This window comes from Lissotriton helveticus, chromosome 1_1 (assembly GCF_964261635.1).
Source record: "Lissotriton helveticus chromosome 1_1, aLisHel1.1, whole genome shotgun sequence".
In the NCBI taxonomy this organism is placed as follows: Eukaryota; Metazoa; Chordata; class Amphibia; order Caudata; family Salamandridae; genus Lissotriton; species Lissotriton helveticus.
In genome coordinates this window covers 1,287,062,471-1,287,083,480 of record NC_136057.1, presented here as the reverse complement: position 1 = coordinate 1,287,083,480, position 21,010 = coordinate 1,287,062,471, and the positions used below count along the sequence as shown (strand labels likewise).

General features: G+C 41.0%; 1 protein-coding gene across 1 annotated transcript in view; it reads left to right on the top strand.

The window, feature by feature from the left end:
• Positions 1-21,010, top strand: part of LOC144772679 (V-type proton ATPase subunit S1-like) — a 347,985-nt gene that overhangs the window by 307,559 nt on the left and 19,416 nt on the right. The window contains exons 7-9 of the mRNA XM_078657142.1: positions 5,900-6,144; positions 12,571-12,624; positions 16,122-16,362. Of these exons, the coding sequence (XP_078513268.1) occupies positions 5,900-6,144; positions 12,571-12,624; positions 16,122-16,362 (540 nt within the window). The remainder of the gene's footprint in view (positions 1-5,899; positions 6,145-12,570; positions 12,625-16,121; positions 16,363-21,010) is intronic.

Sequence of the window (21,010 nt, the reverse complement as noted above, 5' to 3'; positions counted from 1 at the left end):
AAGTGCACCGGTTTGCTCAGAGCCTTTAAAGCAAATGCTACTACTGGGCCTGCAGCATTGATTGTACCACTCACATGAGTAGCTTGCAAATACGTCTCCTACTAGCCACTGCAGAGTCTGTGAGTGCAGCTTTAAACTGCTGTGTCGACCTGGCAAGTGCCCCTAATTGTCAGGCCCAAACCTTCCCTTTAATTACATGTAAGTCACCCCTAAAGTAGGCCCAAGGCAGCTCCATGGGTTGGGTGCAGTATTTTTAAAAGGCAGGACATGTACTGGTGTTGTTTACATGTCCTAATAGTGAAATCTTGCTAATTTAATTTTCCACTATTGCAAGGACTATCTCTCCTATAGGGCAATATGGAGATTAACACTAGACTTTTGTACTCTCAGAAAAGCTGGGGCCAGGGCAGGGAGGCAGGAAACTCCAAACACCTCTGTAGGGGGAGGACTCTAGAAGCTTCTCCCTCTTCGAAGTGGGAAGCCGGTGTAAATAATTGACCCTTAGACCCAAGTCTTCAGTACACCTTTGGACCAGTGGAAGACTCAGATGGACTGCTGTGCTGCTTTGCTGCGAGGACGGCTGCTACTCTGCTACCCCCCTGCCTGAGTGAGAAGGATTAGACCTGCATCTTGAACCCAGGACCAGCAGAGTGACTCCAAGGGCTAGTGGGCTGACCTCCTAGTTAGAGCCTTAGAGACAGAAAAGCACCATACACCTTGAACTCTGAACTTGGACTCTGCCTGCTGTGAGTTCTGCACCCCAAGTGGTGCCAACCCAGCCCCAGACCCATGAAACTGGGCCTACATTTGCTCTGCCAGCCCAGCTGTGGTCTTTGAGCAGAAACGACGGAGCACAACACATCTCCTCGCTGCTCCGCATAGGAAATCACCACAGTACAATGCTCCCTAATGTAGGACTCTGAAGCTCTTCAGAACTGCAGCTGAGTGACTCATCCTCAATGCAGGACCTTGCATTGCAGCCCTGCAGCTCCTTGAAACTGCTTCTGCCTGAGGCATCCTCGATGCGGGACCTTGCATAGCAGTCTGCAGCTCATCAGAACTGCTGCTGTGCGACACATCCTACACGTGGAATGTCCCAAAGCTCCACTTCCAGGACTTAAGGTACTTTGTTTAGAGGGACTTAATTGGTCCCTGTATTCGGCCCATGCTCCATCACGGTCGGCCTGGACTCTGTCACAGTCCAGCATGACCAGATGACCATTTGCTTTGTGCTTTTAGGCACTATTTTTACCTAAATCATTAAAATTGTGTACCTCTGGTTCTACTGATTCGTCTTATGTTGTTTTGTGTCAAATAACTCATTACATTTGACTCTATATTTCTAATTTGGTGTGGGAATTTAAATTTCTTGGGCCTCATTTATGAAAAGTGACGCATCGCTGTGTGAAAACAGCGATGCGTCACTTTTCACTGTGCCCTCCTTGCGAGACCAATGATGCGTAATATATACAGTATGACGCACCATGGCGCAAGGAGTTACAGATACGTCAGTATTTCTGACGTATCTGTATGGCGTAAAAGTGACGCATTGCTGGAGTGTGTCACAAAAGTGACGGAACTCCAGCAATGTGTCCTTTCACATGGGGCAAACCCCATGTGAAAGGGCCTGCGTCAGTCTTACGCCTGCTGTGAGGCAGGCGTAAGAAATTGACGCATTTGTGTCCTAGAAGTGGCGCAGTGAAATCTTATAATTTTCACTGCGTCACTTCTATGACCCTGTCTTGCATCAGAACGCCCCCCCTGCATACATTATACCTGGCGTGGGTATATTGTAGAGCAGGGGTTTACAAAGTGACGCATCTACCTAGATGCGTCACTTTGTAAATATGGTGCAACAAGGCACATTTTTTACGCTGCTGGTGCGTCACAAAAAGTGACGCACCGGCGGCGTGAAAGTGACGCACGGCCTCATAAATGAGGCCCCTTGTGTTTTCACTTTATTACTGTTTGAAGTACTGCATGGGTACTTTACACATTGCCCATACGTTCAACCTGCCTGTTTTGTGCCAAGCTACCAGAAAATTAAGCACAAGTTAATTTGAGGTTTACTCATGTTTCACCCTGACAAGAAGTGTGCTTGCTGCTTCAGTAGGGTTACACCCTCTTCAACCAGTAACCCAAATTCCTACACCCCCAAGTGCTGTTCCTGGGAACCTTGGGCTGTGTCTAAATGGAATTACTACCCCTAGAAACTGGGGCTTACAAACTTTTTCGACTACCAGACCTCCGGAGTACTGGGTCAAATCCTCCCTGCCTATCTGACCAAAGCACACACTCCTGGGCATGAAATCAAGGGGTATATTATCAACAACTAGCGATAATTTTTGTCTCTAACTTGTTTAGAGACAAAAATTATCGCCGCACATCGGCGATTTTTATCGCAGATAAACCTTGCTATTAGCAAGGTTTATCGCAAATGCGATAAAAAACGCCCGCAATGCATGAATATCGCTGAAAAGTCAGCGATATTCATGCATATCGAGCAAATGCTCTTAGCCATGTTATCCACCTCCCATTGGATAACATGGCTAAGAACTGCTCAGGGCAGGTGTTAGCTTTTGGAGATATTCGCCCTTAGCGCAAATATCTCCAAAAGTTGGTAATAGGAGATAGCGATGTTAGCGACTGTTTCCAGTCGCTAACATCTTGGCACGCCCACTTTGCATATCATTAGTGATAAATATCACTGACATGCAAAGTGGGGCCCATGATGGTCGCTATCTCCTATTAGCTGTCGCTAACTGGTGTTAGCGACAGCTTGGTAATAGGGAGATCATTTTATCTCCGCTTTCTTGGCTTTTAAAGCCAAAAAAGCGGAGATAAAACCCCTTGATAATATACCCCCAAGTTTCTCACAGTTTGAGCTTCTCCGCAGCAGCAAATCTCATTCAGCAGACTCTTGGTGAGAAGGTATCTGGCCTCATAGAACTCATCATCGGATACAGCTGCAGTCTTGCCCTGCTGAAGGATTCCAACCTCAAGAAAATGAGATTTAGGGCCAAATTTATTAAGTTTGTCATGCAAGGCAGCACAGCAAGTCACTTTGCTGCACACCCCGGCGTAACTGGGAAAGAGCAAGAATGCGCTGTATTAATTCAATATGGCACATTCTTGTTCTCTACTCTTGCACTGGAGCCGTTTTTGCAGCCTAGCGCAAATCAGCCACCCTTGGACCTTGGTACAAGAGTGTCTGTGTTGTAGGAAGGATTGTTTTTGTTTCGAAAGGGGCACCTTTTTGAACAAAAACAACCCTTGGAGGCATTTTCCTCTTTCAATGTGTGCTGTAGAATGCCGCACACATAGAAAGAGTAAAAAATGAGAAGAAATAAAGATATTTCTCCTTGTTACGCCTCTCCTGGGAGGCTTAGGATTTTGGCTCATTCCCAGGTTTACTAGTCCTAGTAAATCTGGGAATGCTTCAGAGACCATGGGAGTTTTATGGGAACACCAACCGCAATGCCCATGGAACACCTTCCTTGCACAGAATAAGGCAACACAGCAATTTGAGCTGCGTTGCCTTACACCAGATTTTTTAAGTGAATCAAAGCCACACAAAGTGACTTTGCGTGGGTTCAGAAATATGACTTAAGGTTCAGTGGCGACTCACAGAGGGAGTTCTGCAGGGCGGTGTGGGGGGCCGCGGAGGGGCAGGGTGGGGCGGTAGTGGAGTTGGAAATACGATTGCCAGGAGTAAAGTAAGTAAATAAATAAATAAAACTATTTACTTTGCGCTCGCTAAATCGCCAACGCACCTTTAAACCAGTGTTTCCCAACCTGTGAGCGAGGAAAGCATTTTAATTTTATTTTCAAAAAGAAAATCACGCATTGTGATTTTATTTTTGAAAATAAACAAGCAAATAATGTAATGTTTGGTTCCGTCATGTTGAAGGAGCCCTGCACAAAACTTTAAACAGCATTGACAGGAACTGCTGTGACAGCGGTTCCTGACAACGCTCTAGAAATGACCACTAGCAGGCCTTGACTGCACCTCCACCCACCAAATCATGAAATGACCACCAAGCAGAAAGTCATTTCTTAAAGCATTGACAGGAACCTCCATCATAACTGATCCTGTCAATGCTTTTTGCAGTTTGGTGCACAGTTATGTTAACATGACGGAGTCCTACAGTGAACTGTTTTATTTTTTATTTTCAAAAAGAAGTTTCTGAAGAGGGATATTTTTTTTGAAAAACAAAATGCCAGCCCTCACCTTAATCTGTTGCACCATCAGAGTAGTTTGGCCACGGGGGATATGGAGTAGTCTCTGCCACGGTCAAACTATGGTCTGCCAGCTTTAAATTCGACAGACGGACCATAATGTTGGTAGTAAGCACACTGAAAAATCAAAGGGGATGATAGACGGAGTGTTGAACATTGCAAGCACTCACCCCCAGTCAACTGATATGGATTTAATCCATCATCATTCTTTAGCTCACTCCGCCACCCCAGTTCAGACATGGCCATATGCAAATCAGTCTGACCCTGTGCCTCATGGAAACAGTCCAGCTCGAACTGCCAAGCCATGTCTTCCCTGGACCGGAAACAAGCATCCTGGGTCCAGTTTCTGGCTAATCAGCCTTCATCAGCCAGGCTAGCTTGAATCCAGTGGCAAAGTGAGCAAGGGACCCACGTCTGGGCATACCCGGCCAACTTAGGGCGAACAAAGCAAACCCAAAGGGGATGATGGACACAGTGTTGAACATTGCAAGCACTCACCTCCAGTCAACTGATCTGGGTTTAATCCATCATCATTCTTTAGCTCACTCCGCCACCCCACTTCAGACATGGCCATATGCAAATCAGTCTAACCCTTAGCCTCATGGGGACAGTCCAGCCCGAACTGCACCACAGTTGCGACAGAGTATGCTTACTGCCAACAGTAAAATTGGGCCATAAGTACTTTGCTGACTAGACGAATAGTTATCGTCTAACAACTAAATTGATGACTTTGGAAATTAGCACCCTGGATTCTAAAGCAGGCTTTGGGATTTGACAACAAAGCTTTTGGCTCCAGAAACTCAACTTTATCTCCCAGTTTGCCTCGATTTCTGAAGATGTGTGTAGGGTACATATGTTAAAACCAACTGTGCAGTCACAATTTGTGCTGAAACACCCATTGTTTATGGAACTCAACAAAGCTGTATGAACTCGACAACGAGGCCGCTTTCTTGATTCAACTGTAGTCCACCTTTGAAACTTTGATATGTCTTGTGTTCCTTGTGCTATAAGGAGGGAGATGAGTACATCAGGTATGTTCTACGTGTCACCTGTGAGTCGAGTGAATGATGATAATGTGGAGTGGGGGTGGTGTGCCATCCCAGCTGGTGTTGGAAGCTGATTTTGGAATCAGGAAGAGGAGGGAAGACAGACTCCATGGGGCATCTATATGGTGCCGCTCGTTCTTTGGTACATCCTGCACCTATGTTATTAAATGATTGCCTGTTCTGCATTAGCCTCAGTTAATCTTGAGCCCCACCTATTTAAGAGCTCCTCCTGTCCAGGACTGAGGCAAGATTACAATTCTCTTTGGTCTAAAAAAAAGGCTGACACTAACAAGGACCTTTCAGTAAACAATGGCTTGTACCTAAAAAAGCCAGCTAGACTTGCGTGGAAGAGGTGACTAAACTATGCTCTTTGAAAATGCTTTGTTATGACATATGAAAATATTAATCTACACTGCAGCTTTTACTTTTAAATCGATGGGCACATTTTTAATACTGGGAATTAATGTTTATAATTTATGCTACAACTTCTCTTGCTGTGGAATACCTTCAGTACTGCCAGTGTACCATGGCCTGACGGAAAATAAACTCCATCAGGTCAAAGACAGACTTTCTCTTCCGCTGAAGCTAAGAATTTGTATTTGATTCCCTTTCAGATACACAGCGGTTTCCATGAGACATCCGCGAGGAGGCGGCGGCTGATGGCAGAAGCCACAGTAGTAGACACTGTTCCGTATCCCCCAATGAATGTGACCAATGGAACAAACACATGCATCATTTTTTATGCCACAAACATCTCTATGACGGTCAACGGGACCATTAAACTGGACTTGACTAACAAGACCTTCGTGTCTGGAGATGTTGACACTAATTCATCTGACTGTTCACCCGGAAACACAACGTAAGTATCAGTTCCAATAGCCCAGGCTTCTCCAGTGAGTAACTCATGAGTATCTCTTCTGTGTGCAGCTCAATCTTACAATTAGAATATATATCAAAATGTAAAAGTGAATATTCGAGGCAAACGTGTATTTTCAGAACTCAACAGCTGGTGGTTGGGGAGGCGTATTGCTAATATTAATTTGGTGCCAGCGGCATTGCAGCCATGGCTGTTATTCATTACCCATGCAGAGGCATTCCATTTTGAGAAAGCATGTTTTCCATTACTGGTGGGCACCGGGCCTGAAGCACTAAGTTGATCTCTTAGTAATCTTGCTTATGGTGGACACTAATGTAACCTTATCTGATGTGGTCAGTATTATAACTCTGATAATATTATTAGCTTGGGATGATTTTCATTGAAGATAAGTAGCTTTTACTACAGAAAAGGTTGGAGACCTCAGCAATAGCCTAAAGCATGATCTCACTTCCTGTCACATGCCTGGATCATGTGATTCCATCAATAGCCAATCTTTGTGTACACAGGTGTATAGGCCATGCTTACATGTAATTTAACAGTAGGAAAAAAGAGAGAACAGGGCTATGCCCAAATCACCCTCCTATACCTGGGCATAGGACATCAAATTGATGAATAACATGGGAGTACGGAGGGATGAATATCCAATTTGTTTACAGTAAGGGCACAAATAATTACCCTGACATTACTGTATAATTTTTCAAGGACCAATGTTCAAATTAATTTCACACACATACATGCCATCGGACCAGTCTCTGACCCACATATCACTTGAAAAATAAATTGATGAAAAAAACATACAACAATGTGTATACAAGGACAAGAAAGAAAGAAGAAAAACATACATATATGTGTATATATACCAGTCTCAGTATCTCCAATACCCCAACAAGATATTTAAAGCAATAGTGTTCACTCATAATATCTGAGTGATACACTTTGAGGAAGTCCTTCTGGCACGTGAGGTACAACACCTCTCTATCTTTTCAACTAACGTGCTTCTAAACAATTCAACATATTTGTATTAATGGTGACTCCTCTATATAAAGCCGTCGACGCAGACGTGTTTCAGCCGTCAATTTCTTCTGGCCTCCTCAGGACAAGGGTAAAGCAAAATCTATGGGCTAGCGTCACGTGATTCCAACTGCTCTCAATCTCTAAACAGGTTTCAATCCCTGAATCCAGGTGCACTCAATCCTGTACGGCGGGCACCCCCGGCGGGGCTACCTGTATCTTACACAGTACAGGCCGAGTGATTCACCCAGGCCTCCATTTCCCGTGTGCCACCAACTAAGCGCAGTCTGTCCACCTTAAATTCAAACAGTATGCAACCATACTGTTTGAATTTAAGGTGGACAGACTGCGCATAGTTGGTGCCAAATTCAGTTTCAAATTCAGGCCGATCATGATGGAGCACATGCCAGCTACAGATACCCAGTTAGGCACGCAGAACAAGAATACCCTAAATCCTGAATCCGAAGCATTGCGAGGTCTGGCTTCGAGGATGAGTTGCACAGCAGAGCCGATGCGAGGTCCGGATCAGAGATACACCAAGCAGTGTTGGTTTCGGGGACCTATGAGGCTGCGGTTATCAGTCCGTCATCGTCATCAAGGAGGCAGTCAATGAGGTTTGCCTGTGCTGCAAGAGTCTGTGTCGAGGATGCATCACGCACAGGCGGTTCTGATGAGGATGCATGCTGTGGGCTGTGAGCTGCGGCGGCGATGCGGGGTCCTTGCGTTGATAAAGTCCATGCAGCAGAGGTGATTCAATTTGAATTGCTTATGTTATCTGCCTCCCCTTGGAAACGTGGTCCTAACTACAACTACCTAGGGGAGACCACCACTGGCTTATATATATATATTTTTGTCAATGGCCATTATGGCCAGTCTGTAACAGAGAATGGCACTCACACAGGGATGTAATGCTAATTTAAGCTATTTATACACTATGGATCACAACCTTGAATAAATGTGACTGTAACAGGCAACGTTAGCAATTTTGAATTGTGATCTGTGCGATTTGTTCATGTCAGCAGAACCTTGAGATAGCAATGTAGGATTATATTACACATTACCCTTTATGCATTTGTTACATTACACACTTATTTTTGGTGTAGCTAGCTTGAAAGAATCTGTTTGCTTCACAATGCATCTAACAATTGGCACTTACTGGAATTAGACTGGTCCCTTTCTTGAATAAATTAATAATAAAGCAATTGGAAAAGGTGACGGTCAGCGTACTTTGGTGATTTGATGGCTACAGCATTTATTGCATAAGTGTGGATTTACTGCTCTTGCCACATAATTTGCAAAAGTTGCAGATTTAAACAGAACTGATGTTTCTGTGAATCTATGACAAAATATCGACAGCAAAAAAATCTACCTACAAAAATATTGCAACAAAAATATCGGGTACAATAATATCAACATCCTATCTCTAACAAGGTAAGTACAAAAATATCGAGAAAAAAAACTATAGAATGTCAAAAATATCGTTTTTTAAAAAATATCGTTTTTTTAAATAAAAAAAGTAATATTAACAAAATACTACTTATAAATGTAATAAACATAGTTAAAAATATATTACAATATTTAAAATTAATAAATAATGTAATAAAAACAAATAATAATAAAGATATAATACATAGTATATACTTTATTAATAACTCTAAAAAATTATAATAATAATTTTTAAATAAATGAAAATATAATAAATTACAAATACATTTATATACATAAAATATTAATATAAATAACAATTAATAACAATTTAAAACAAATTTAAAAAAATAAGTAAATGTTGGATAGCGTACGGGTAAAAATTACTATTCCCACTCCAGAGAGTGCAACAGTAGGGAAAGTGTTGGATAGCCTAGGTGTAAAAATTACTATTCCAACTCCAGAGAGTGCAACAGTAGGGAAAGTGTTGGATAGCGTAGGGGTAACAATTACTATTCCCACTCCAGAGAGTGCAACAATAGGGAAAGTGTTGGATAGCGTAGGGGTAAAAATTTCTATTCCAACTCCAGAGAGTGCAACAGTAGGGAAAGTGTTAGATAGCGTACGTTTAAAAATTACTATTCCCACTCCAGAGAGTGCAACAGTAAGGAAAGTGTTGGATAGTGTAGGTGTAAAATTACTATTCCATCTCCAGAGAGTGCAAAGTAGGGAAAGTGTTGGATAGCGTAGGGGTAACAATTACTATTCCCACTCCAGAGAGTGCAACAGTAGGGAAAGTGTTGGATAGCGTAAAGGTAAAAATTACTATTCCGACTCCAGTGAGTGCAACCGTAGGGAAAGTGTTGGATAGCGTAGGGGTGAAAATTACTATTCCAACTCCAGAGTGCAACAGTAGGGAAAGTGTTGGAAAGCGTAGGGGTAAAAATTACTATTCCAACTCCAGAGAATGCAACAGTAGGGAAAGTGTTGGATAGCGTAGGGGTAAAAATTACTATTCCAACTCCAGAGAGTGCAACAGTAGGGAAAGTGTTGGATAGCGTAGAGGTAACAATTAGTATTCCAACTCCAGAGAGTGCAACAGTAGGGAAAGTGTTGGGTAGCGTAGGGGTAAAAATTACTATTCCAACTCCAGAGAGTGCAACAGTAGGGAAAGTGTTAGATAGCGTACGTTTAAAAATTACTATTCCCACTCCAGAGAGTGCAACAGTAAGGAAAGTGTTGGATAGTGTAGGTGTAAAATTACTATTCCAACTCCAGAGAGTGCAACAGTAGGGAAAGTGTTGGATAGCGTAGAGGTAACAATTAGTATTCCAACTCCAGAGAGTGCAACAGTAGGGAAAGTGTTGGATAGCGTAGGGGTAAAAATTACTATTCCAACTCCAGAGAGTGCAACACTAGAGAAAGTGTTGGATAGCGTAGGGGTAAAAATAAACATACTTATAAATAAATAAAAAAAATTAAATTATAAAAAACGTAACTATTAAATAAGTATAAACCATTTACAAATACCAATACATAATTATTAAAAACATGATTAGCAATAAATAATTAACTAAAAAAATTAACAAAAAATACCATTTGATAATATTTAATTACCAATCAATAATTAATTAACAATTATATAATTAACAAAACAATTAATTAAAAAAATTATTACTTAATTAAATTTAAATTACTTCCCACCCAATTCCCCTATAAACCCACAACCCACTAAAGAACATAATTATCAATTAATCAATTAATAAAAATTATTTAACAATTATTTAAAATTAATTACCAATTAATTAAAATAATGTATAATTCCTACTAATTAATAATTAATTTCGTATATTTAAATTACTTCCCACCCTATTCCCCTATAAACCCACAACCCGTTACAGAACATGATTATCAATTAATCAATTAATAAAAATTAATTACCAATTACCAATACATTTAAATTAATTACCAAATAATTAAAATTAATTTATAATTCCTACTAATTAATAATTAATTTAGTATAATTAAATTACTTCCCACCCTATTCCTCTATAAACCCACAACCCGCTACAGAACATAATTATCAATTTATCAATTAATAAAAATTAATTACCAATTAATTTAAATTAATTACCAATTAATTAAATTTAATTTATAATTCCTACTAATTAATAATTAATTTAGTATAATTAAATTACTTCCCACCCTATTCCCCTATAAACCCTCAACCCGCTACAGAACATAATTATCAATTAATCAATTAATAAAAATTAATTACCAATTAATTAAAATTAATTACCAATTAATACGATTAATTTATAATTCCTACTAATTAATAATTAATTTAGTATAATTAAATTACTTCCCACCCTATTCCCCTATAAACCCACAACCCACTACAGTACTAAAATACAAAATGTAATTAAATTACATAAAAATAAATTAAAAACATAATCAATACATAATAATATACATAAAATTAATGTAAAAATCGATATTAGTAACATCGAAATTATTAACATCGATATTACTAACATCGATATTTAAAACAACCATATTACTAATATCGATATTAAAATCTTTCGATATTACTTACCTTCTATATTATTGCCCCTTCGATATTTAATCTTCGATATTAATTTATTTCGATATTTAAATATCGTTATTTTGTCTGCATACCGTTTCTGTATCAAATGGATACAAAAATACTGACAATGTGCCGCATAAATTACATTTGTTTCCACATAACCTGAATAGCCCTGCTAGATAATTTGTCCTCCATGTTGCATAATCTTGGCAGCACAGAGAATAGTAAAGCTCTGCAGAGAGTTTGTGGCGTGTCGTTATGATGATGAATCTGTATTTCTCAGACAGTCAAGAAATATTGAAAGGTTTCCTATATTTCACGTATCTAAGTGAAATAACCTTATATACCATTGCTTGGTGTGCAACAAAATGATTTTGCGCTTTTTTCATAAAAAATGCAGTATTATAGAAGTCTGAGCCAAATTTATCAAAGGGTTGCGCTGCTTTTGCACCACGCAATGGGGTTCTAAAGTGACGCAATCCTTAAGATGCGATTTATCAAGCCAGGCAAGGCCCAGAGTGGCTTGATAAACCAAGAGTACTGCAACGCAGCGCAAATCGCTGTGCTGCATTACTGTGCCACAGTGATGTGTTCCATGGGTGGTGCGTGGGTGTTCCCACGCAAAACCCATGGATTCTGACGCGTTCCTATATTTACTATAGTGATAGACCTGGGAATGTGCCAAAACTGCTACGCATCCCCAGGGGAGGCATAACAAGGAGAAATATGTTTATTATGCCTTGCTCTTTTCCTCTTTCTATATGTGCTGCTGCATCACACATAGAAAGAGAAAAGTGCCTCAGGGGATTTTTTTTTGTTTTTTTTTGCAGGAAAGTGCCTCTTCCTGTCCTGCATAAAAAACCATATCCTGCCTGCAACGCAGGCACCCTTGCACCATGGTGAAAGAGAGCCGGCACTGGCTCTAGGCAACACATTGTGCACCAGCTCTGGGAAAAGGCAGGAATGTTCTGTGTTATGTTAAATATGGCACATCCTGCCCTTTCCCTGTCACGCAGTGCAGTGCAGCAAGGTGACTTGTGTGTGTGGCTTCAACATAACTATGCCCCTCAGTATTTTACACTGTTTTGACGGATCTTTTATTTTGTACTACAAAAATGATCATGCATTTTTTCCTATGGTAAACATTCCATTGTTAAATATTGTTTCCATTAGCCTTGGCCTTTCAAATAGTTGGGATACTGGTAGCTTTACTTCTAGCGCATGGTAACATTCAACAAAATACAGTGAATAAAGCAACTTAAATGACCATTGTTTATGACCTTTGTTTGTAGTCCTCGGTATTGTGGGGGTCACATAGCTTTCTGTCAGCAAAAAAACTTGTCAGAGTTTCCAACATTATCGTTTTTGTCTCTTTTCCGTTACAGGTTCTCCTTAAAATATTATAATTTGACGACAGACATCAGGACCCTAGAGATAAGGTATGATTTATCAGTAAAATAAAGAAGCAGGCTGTCCCTGTTGAACCACAATGTTTTGGGTGATTGAGTTGTCATAAACAAAAAGACTTAAATTGAAAATAGCAGGGGCAGTCCTAGGACTATTGGGGCCCTGGACAGCAAGGGAATGCCTGGGGCCCCTCTGATTTGCATACAGAGTGGAATTACAGGAAATGACATCACAGGAAGTGTCATCAATTGACTATTGTTGAATGGCTTTGCAAGAAGTAACTTTCTTGGTGCTATTATGAGTGAAACAAAAATATCATTACAACGAATAAAATAAGTATATATATTTTAAAGTTCTATTAAATGGAAATATATTATATTAGTCCTGTGGTACAAGTCCTGCCTCCCGGTTGTCATGTTAGCAAATGCTGGCCACCTCTACACAGTGGTTGTTCCCAGAGTTAGTGTTGGGACATCCAACTGGGATGGATTGTGTCAGGCTTGCCAGCTAAGCTATTTGTTTTGCACCCCCTAATGATTAGCCTGTTTGCCTACATCATTCCCTTGGCAAGTAAAAAAAGGTGGACATTTGGCACCAACAGGAGCTGGCTGTGCGGTACAAGAGAGAAGTAGCCAGTAGCATAGTAATGTTGCCATGGGCCCTGATGCAAGAAAATGACACCAGACAATAAACACAGCCATAATTTGGTTGCATTGGGTCCCTAAAATACTTGATCCCTGGTGCTACTGCACCTGCTGTACTATTGTTAACTACACTCATTGAAAGAGGCCCCATCGGCCTCGTTGCCATGTTCCAGTGCTGCAAAGCTAATAGGTGGGTGCCTTCTCCCTTGGGTGTCCAACCAAGGCCAAGAAGCCCTGGGAGGATTGGACTCTCGCATGCCTCATGGCTCTAAAACATGGCTGTGAGGCCCAAGAAAGAGACGGAAGTAGCACAGAAAGGGTGCCATGGTGCAAATTAAAAGTGTCTCCTCACCCTTGTCCACTGGCTGCACAGAACAGTAAAGCCATAATATGTGAGCATAGGGCTCTTAATAACTGCAGCTGCTGCACTACCGATTGCTATGCCCCTGTCAGATACCCATGCACAGTGCCAGGATATAGCACTGTGAGACAAATGTAATTGGGCCCAGGGGTGGGGGGGGGCATGCAAAGCGCCCGATCTCTCAGGCATGGTTTGGCATGGAGACGATTAGGAGAAACCCATGGGCCTAACAGCACTGAACCATGGCTGTGAGACTCCCAGGCAAGAGGCGCCCTCTGCAAGGTCTTTTACTGCTACACAATTGCTTAAACCTCACAACCATGGTCTAGTGATGCAAGGCCCAGGAGAGGGGACCCAGAATAGAGGAGCCCTCTTCCATGGGCCTTGCAGCAGTAGGGTAAACTGCAAGCCCAGAGGAAGGGTGTTACCTCCCATGTACCACCCCACCTGATCTAGAGCTGCAAGGCCCGGGGGAGGGTGGTCCCATCCCCTTGGCTTCCAGATATAGTCTAGTGCTGCGTGGCCCATGGCATGTGGCCTACTGCCTTGGGCATCACATTCATGGTCTGGTGCTGCAAGGAAGAGGAAGTACCCTTCTCTGGGCATCGCAGTCTTAGTCACCAACCATCGCTGTGAGGGCCAAGTAAGGTGCTCAATTTTCCATCATCACTTCATTTTTAGACATACTGCATGTGTGGAGACACAATTTGTGAGCAGAGGCATTAGAAGATTTGTGTTGGAGAACAGGCAAACTATGAGTCACAGTGGATTTTTGAGGGTTGATTCTAAATCCCTCCCTCTAAAGCAGGCCATGTTAAAAGATAACTCAGCTGGAGTTTGAGTTTATCAAACTTTTTTTACTTTTCATACCTTATTTGAGTTCTAAACCCTTTACCACCTCCTGTTGACTTTTCGCTATTTCAAATTATGAGCGACAAGTTTAGAAAATAAAGTCTGGTATCCAGATGGAATGGTATTGCCTTAAGCTTTGAAACACTACTGGCAAATATTGACGACCCATAAAGTCCAGCAAGTACCCTCTGCTACAGGACCTGGTCCAGCGGGTACACTTTAGCCATGGATAATTGACATCTGATCTCAGCTTTATGATAGAAATTAACACTGTGTTCCAATGCTGGGAAGGACCCATAACAAAGTGACAATTCCCTGGGAGGGACAGCCCCTTCATCTTGCCATCAGAATCACTGATACCCTAGTTGGAAATGTAGACCAAGGAGGTAAGGTTTTCAATCCCGGCCTCCCATTGTGTGCTCTTGGGCAATCGCTTTTCCTAACATATTGCTCTGCTGCTTCCTTTTTGACAAGATTGGGAGTATTTCGCTTCAGTGTAAAAACTGCTAGTCATTGTGATCTAATAAATTGACTGGATATTACATTAGAGAAGAGAGGGGCCCGGTCACATGATATAGTCACCTAAATGCAGTACAGTGGTAAATATTTAGCCTTTGCCTGAAGTAGGAGCGCACTGCAGTCCTGGGACTACTAATTTAACCACCTGTTTCATCCTGTGCAAATAATTTACTCCATGTGCCTTAACCACTGATTTGACAATTTGGCAGTACTTTGAAACAGGCTCTTATGTAAGAAATAGACATTAAGAGATTACTCCCCCCACAGGTCCTGAGCATGGGTAGAGTAGGTGAGATGATGTGAGGTTACGTCTGAGCTGCTGACTTTGGAACTGAGGATTCATGCAAAGCACTTAATCTCTCTGTACTTAAAAAAGGAATACATTCATGTGTAAAGTAATTGGTGTTCATGTAAAGCACTCCAATATCTTTGGGTCGAGTTTTTGCTGTATAAAAACTGCAGAAAAAAGGGTTTCTTTTACCCATTCAAGGCTATTTACATCTAAATAATGGAAGGTGCTCCTGACCCTGCATGGCACATCACCTCTCCTGTGCTGCAACGCCCCCTGCCTGCCTCTTAAAAGCATCTGTTTCACAATTCATCAGCATCTGTAAGAGTGAGAGTTGCTTGTCTTTTCAATTGGTTAAAACTGCCAGGTGCCAAAGTGCGGGATAATGGGCATTTGAGTGGGAAGTGGACAGCATCCCCAATCACAAGCCAAAGCTTGTAAATGCAGACAGGCCTCACAGCTACATGTGGGGCTGCAAGGCCAAGGTGAGAAGGGGCTGCTCCCTGGGGTTATCAGCCATGGTCCAGTGCTGCGAGGTACAGGGGAGGAGGTCCTCTTCCCCTATTCCTCACAACACTACACAAGCCTGCAAGGCCAGGAGGGAGGTATCCCTTACCTGGGCCTCGCAGTGCTGCATCATAGGTGGGAGGGAACACTTTTGCGAGGCCCCCTGTTGGTGGGCTGAGCGTGGGGTCCTGGGTAGCAGCCCATGCTGCCCATGCTTAGAACCGGCCCTTGAAAAATACTATTGTATATTTGCTGTATTGTTTATAATAACTTAGAATAAATAATACGTTTACACTCAACTTCTCACATTGTGTTTTCATGTATGACACATTGAAATTGATGTCATTTGGCTTTCAGATTTGCAATGAGCAATCAATTCTACACGGGCTCGGCGCGGAACTGGTTCACTGTCGACAATGTTCAGATAATTGAAAACAACAACGCCCCCGGTGCTCTCTTCAGCATCCCCTACGCCTCCTCTCCGGCGGAATACTCGTTTCATTGCCAATTGGTGGGGACTAGCGCCCTCTCCGGGGCAGTAATGACGCCATCCAATGCAGCAGCCAAAAACTGGGATGTCAGCATTTCAGGGTTCCAGGTGAGGAACTAATTGCAATTCTCATGTCGGGAAACATGCCGTTTATTATTCCCCCTTTGGTAAATATTTGAAGGGAGTAAATTAGGACTCTGTTGGTCCACACCGGACCTGGAGCCAGATGTATCAAGCAATTTTCCGTTTGCAAACAGCAGTTTGCGACCGGAGAAATGCATTTTGCATATATCTTTCCCAAAATGTGATTCAGTAACGTTACCGAATCGCAGTTTGGAATTGAGAATACATACTGGTTCGGTATTAGGGGGGCGTTGCAAGGGTGACTCTTCCTAATACCGAATCTCAGTGGCATGTAAGAATGTTTAGCGACTGACATGCGGTTGCTAAACATTCACATTTTACCACCTATTTCAAATAGGTGGTAACCCATTTGCAAACAGGAAGAGATTCCCTAGGAACTCCTTCCTCTTTATGAATGTTCATAAAAACCTTTTTTAAGAGCAGGCAGTCGTAAAGAAGTATTGGTAAATGCCTTATGTTTTGCCTATGTGATTAATAATAAGCTGTTTTTCTTGCAAGTTGTAGTTTGCTGAGTAGCTGAACAATATAACTTACAGAAAGTCTTTTAAAGTGTTTTGACTTGTTTATGTACTAAAAGGCAATATATTGTGCTGTTACTAGTGGTATAGTGTGGGTAAGTAATAGTAAGCATTTGAAAAATGAAATGAAAGAGGAAAATAATAGAATTAATTGATGTAATAGCAATATTATGTGTTTAGAGGAGTTCTGACGACTTTTGAGCCAGTGCCACTGCACCTACTGAACCAGTCAAATCATGCCCCTAGTGCCTGCAAGATAACTGCATTTGTAACTGCCTGTTTAGGTGTGAAATATAGCAGTATTTGGTGTTTAGAGGAGTTATGAGAATTTTTGGCTCCGGTGCCACTGTACCTGCTGCACCATTCAAATTGGGACCCTGTTGCTTGTAAGGTAACTGCACTTGTGACTGCCTATTTAGTAGTAAGAAATTGCAATATTTGGTGCTTATAGGGGTTCCTAGAGCTTTGAGCCCTGGTGTCACTGCACCTGCGGCACCGTTGAAATCATTACCCTAATGCTTGCAACGAAACTGCATTTGGGACTGCTTATTTAGTTGTTAAATATAGAAATATTTGGTGTTTAGTGGGGTTTCTAGAGCTTTGGGCCCAGGTGCCACCTGCTGCACCATTCAAATCAAGCCTCTTGTAACTGCAAGATAACTGCAATTGTGTCTGCCTCTATAGTAATAGAATATAGCAACATTAGGTGTTTAGAGGAGTTCTGACAACTTTTGGGCCCAGTGCCACTGCACCTGCTGCGCCATTCAAATCATGACCCTGTTGTTTGCCAGGTAACTGCACTTGTGACTGCCTGTTTAGTAGTAAAATATAGCATAGCTCTTGTATATTAACTTTATTTTTAACATGCAATGTTTATTACAGCATTTAGAATTTGATCATAATGATCAAATGGATTAAGTTGAAAAAATCAATCAGATAATGCCTTCAAAGTGCAAATAAAGGTACCATGGCATGAATAAGAAATGACACAAATGTTCTACGGCTAAACCTCCTGCTTTACCCAACTACGTAATAAAAAGCAAGCATTCCAGCATACTATTAGAAGCGGTCTGCCATTTCTGTGGGAAGAGATGTTATCTTGACAGTGAATAGGGCTTTCTACAGTGTGAACAGCTTTAGTAGAAGTATCATAAATGTGTGCAGAGAGTGGAAGTTAACCCGTTTGCCGTGGCTGCGATTTCGTGGCAGTGCGGCACTTCCGCAAAACGGGCGGGGCAGCTTCGGCCGTTGGACGTGCGCAGCACTACAAAGGTAGTGCTCGCGACGTCCAATGGCCGACGGCAGCACTTAAGGGGTTAAAAATTAAAAATTCCACACAAAAGCAAATGAACACAGTAATTCAGCGTGGGTATTGATAAGATCCCCCTTTTAAGATATATTAAATACGAGAGATTTCACAAGCTGTGCAGTCGAAACCTGAAAATGAAGTGAAAACTCTTAATTTTTCTTTTTAAAACACATGCCGTTTTCCTTTAAGGAAAACGGGCTGCATTTTGATTCCCTTATTTAAAAGCAGTCGCAGACATGGTGGTCTGCTGACCCCAGCAGGCCACCATCCTTCTGCTTTAGCGATTACTAATGGGTCGCAAATTGCACCGTACCTCATTAATAGTCATGAGGTAGGCCGATTTGCGACCCACTAGGAATCGCTAATTTAAACTCTACATTAGGAATAGCGATTTTCTAATTGCGATTCACAGAGAATCACAATTAAGTAACTGCTATTCCCAATATTGATACATCTGGCCCCTGGGGCCAGATGTATGAAGCATTTTACCTGACGCAAATGCTACATTGGGCCATTTGAGACCGGTAAAAGGCATTTTAAGTGTACCAAACCTATTTTGTGAGTCAGTAACCTTTTACCAACTCGCAAAACAGGGTTTGCAAGTCACTATTAGGAAGGGACGTGCCAAGCTCTCTTCTGTTTCATCCTCTCTCACACATCAATCATTTGATTTTCTTTCATCTCCCTTCTGTGCAAGGTTCTCTCAGTGCTCCTTTGCAGGTCCTACTCCATTTTCGATTTACCGAGCTACCCTATCCTCTCTCCTTTCTTCTCACAGTCTATCCAGCCACTGGTATGCCGATGACTTCTAAATGTAGGCAACAAAATAGAGCCGTAGCAGCTGCAATTAGAATCCATATGCAAAATAGAGACTCAGTGATTAGTTCTGTTAATAAAAAAAATCCAATTTCATTTAATGAGTTTAGCGCAAAACAATATTACTGGTTGACAAATAGAGTTGTAAAGTTAATTATATTATATTACATAATTTCTTACTATGCTGGGTTCATTTTAATCGTGTAAATTTCTAATACAGTACAATTAGGCACTGCATATTTGGACAAGAAAAACATGAATTTTTGAGTTAGCATAATATTATAATAAGATCACTTTTTAGTATCATTTTGCTGACAATGAAATGTCACATAATTTTAAGGAGCAAAAAAGGCAGGGGAACCTTAAATTGATGTAAGGTGCTGTGCCTAGCCATCTGAAATCTGTTGTGCAACAGTAAGGAATTTCTGTAAATTTTAAGGTGCAATGTGTGAACTCTCGCTTTTTCTTTCGCTTTCTCTTTCTCTTTCTCTTTCTCACTCTCCATCTCTTTCTCTCTCTCTCTCTCTACATATACATATTCACTGAAAAAACTGTTAATTTACTGTTAATTAATTATTAATTAGTATTTTGTTTTATTATTTATTAATTTTAGGTATTGCCATTTAATTAGTTGGTAATTTTAAACTTTAATAAACAATATTTATTTGTATTTATAATTAAATAATTATTAAAAAATTGTAATTGTTAATTACTTTTAATTAATTTTGTATTGGTATTGATAATGAATTTATTTTTATTAAAATATTAAATCATTACTTTCCCTACTGTTGCACTCACTGGAGTTGGAATAGTAATTTTAACCCCTTACGCTATCCAACACTTTTCCTACTGTTGCACCCTCTGGAGTTGGAATAGTAATTTTCACCCCTACGCTATCCAACACTTTCCCTACTGTTGCACCCTCTGGGGTTGGAATAGTAATTTTAACCCCTATGCTATCCAACGCTTTCCCTACTGCTGCACTCTCTGGAGTGGGAATAGTAATTTTTACCCTCCCGCTATCCAACGCTTTCCCTACTGTTGCACTCTCTGGAGTGGGAATAGTAATTTTTACCCCTAAGCTATCCAACGCTTTCCTTACTGTTGCACTCTCTGGAGTGGGAATTGTAATTTTTACCCCTACGCTATCCAGCGCTTTCCCTACTGTTGCACTCACTGGAGTGGGAATAGTAATGTTTTCCCTCCTGCTATCCAACGCTTTCCCTACTGTTGCACTCTCTGGAGTGGGAATAGTAATTTTTACCCCTATGCTATCCAACGCTTTCCCTACTGTTGCACTCACTGGAGTGGGAATAGTAATTTTAACCCTCCCGCTATCCAACGCTTTCCCTACTGTTGCACTCACTGGAGTGGGAATAGTAAAATTTTCCGTCCCGCTATCCAACGCTGATGTCAATTTCTTTTTAGAGATGACATATATTATTTATTAATTTTAACATTCTTTAATTAACTTTAAGTATGTTTTATCTAATTATATTTAATTAAGTTCATATTACTTTTAACATATTTTTTAAATTCGATATTTTTTACAAACTATATTTTGAACAACAATATTTTGTCTTCGATAATTTTGTACTTACCTGTTTGTAGATAGGGAGTCGATATTCTGACCTTCAATATTTTGGTGTAGATATTCTGTCCATTCTATATTTTTGTTGTCGATATTTAGTCAGTGATCCATACTACAAATTCACTCCTACAATTATAGAAGTGGCGGATCTTCTATGGACTTTGCAATAAGGGGAGTTTATCTCTTTTTTGTTAAGACCACGCTTACCGGCTTTGCACTTCTGACATTTTTAACAAAGGCTGGACTTGCCTTCAGCCAATCCTCCATGTTCACTATCTCGGGCTGCTAATCACTAATTCCTGTTGCATGGAACTGACCCTTCGAAATGTTAAGAGAGGCTTGCGTGGAATCTCACTGCCCATTATGGGGTCTCTCTTC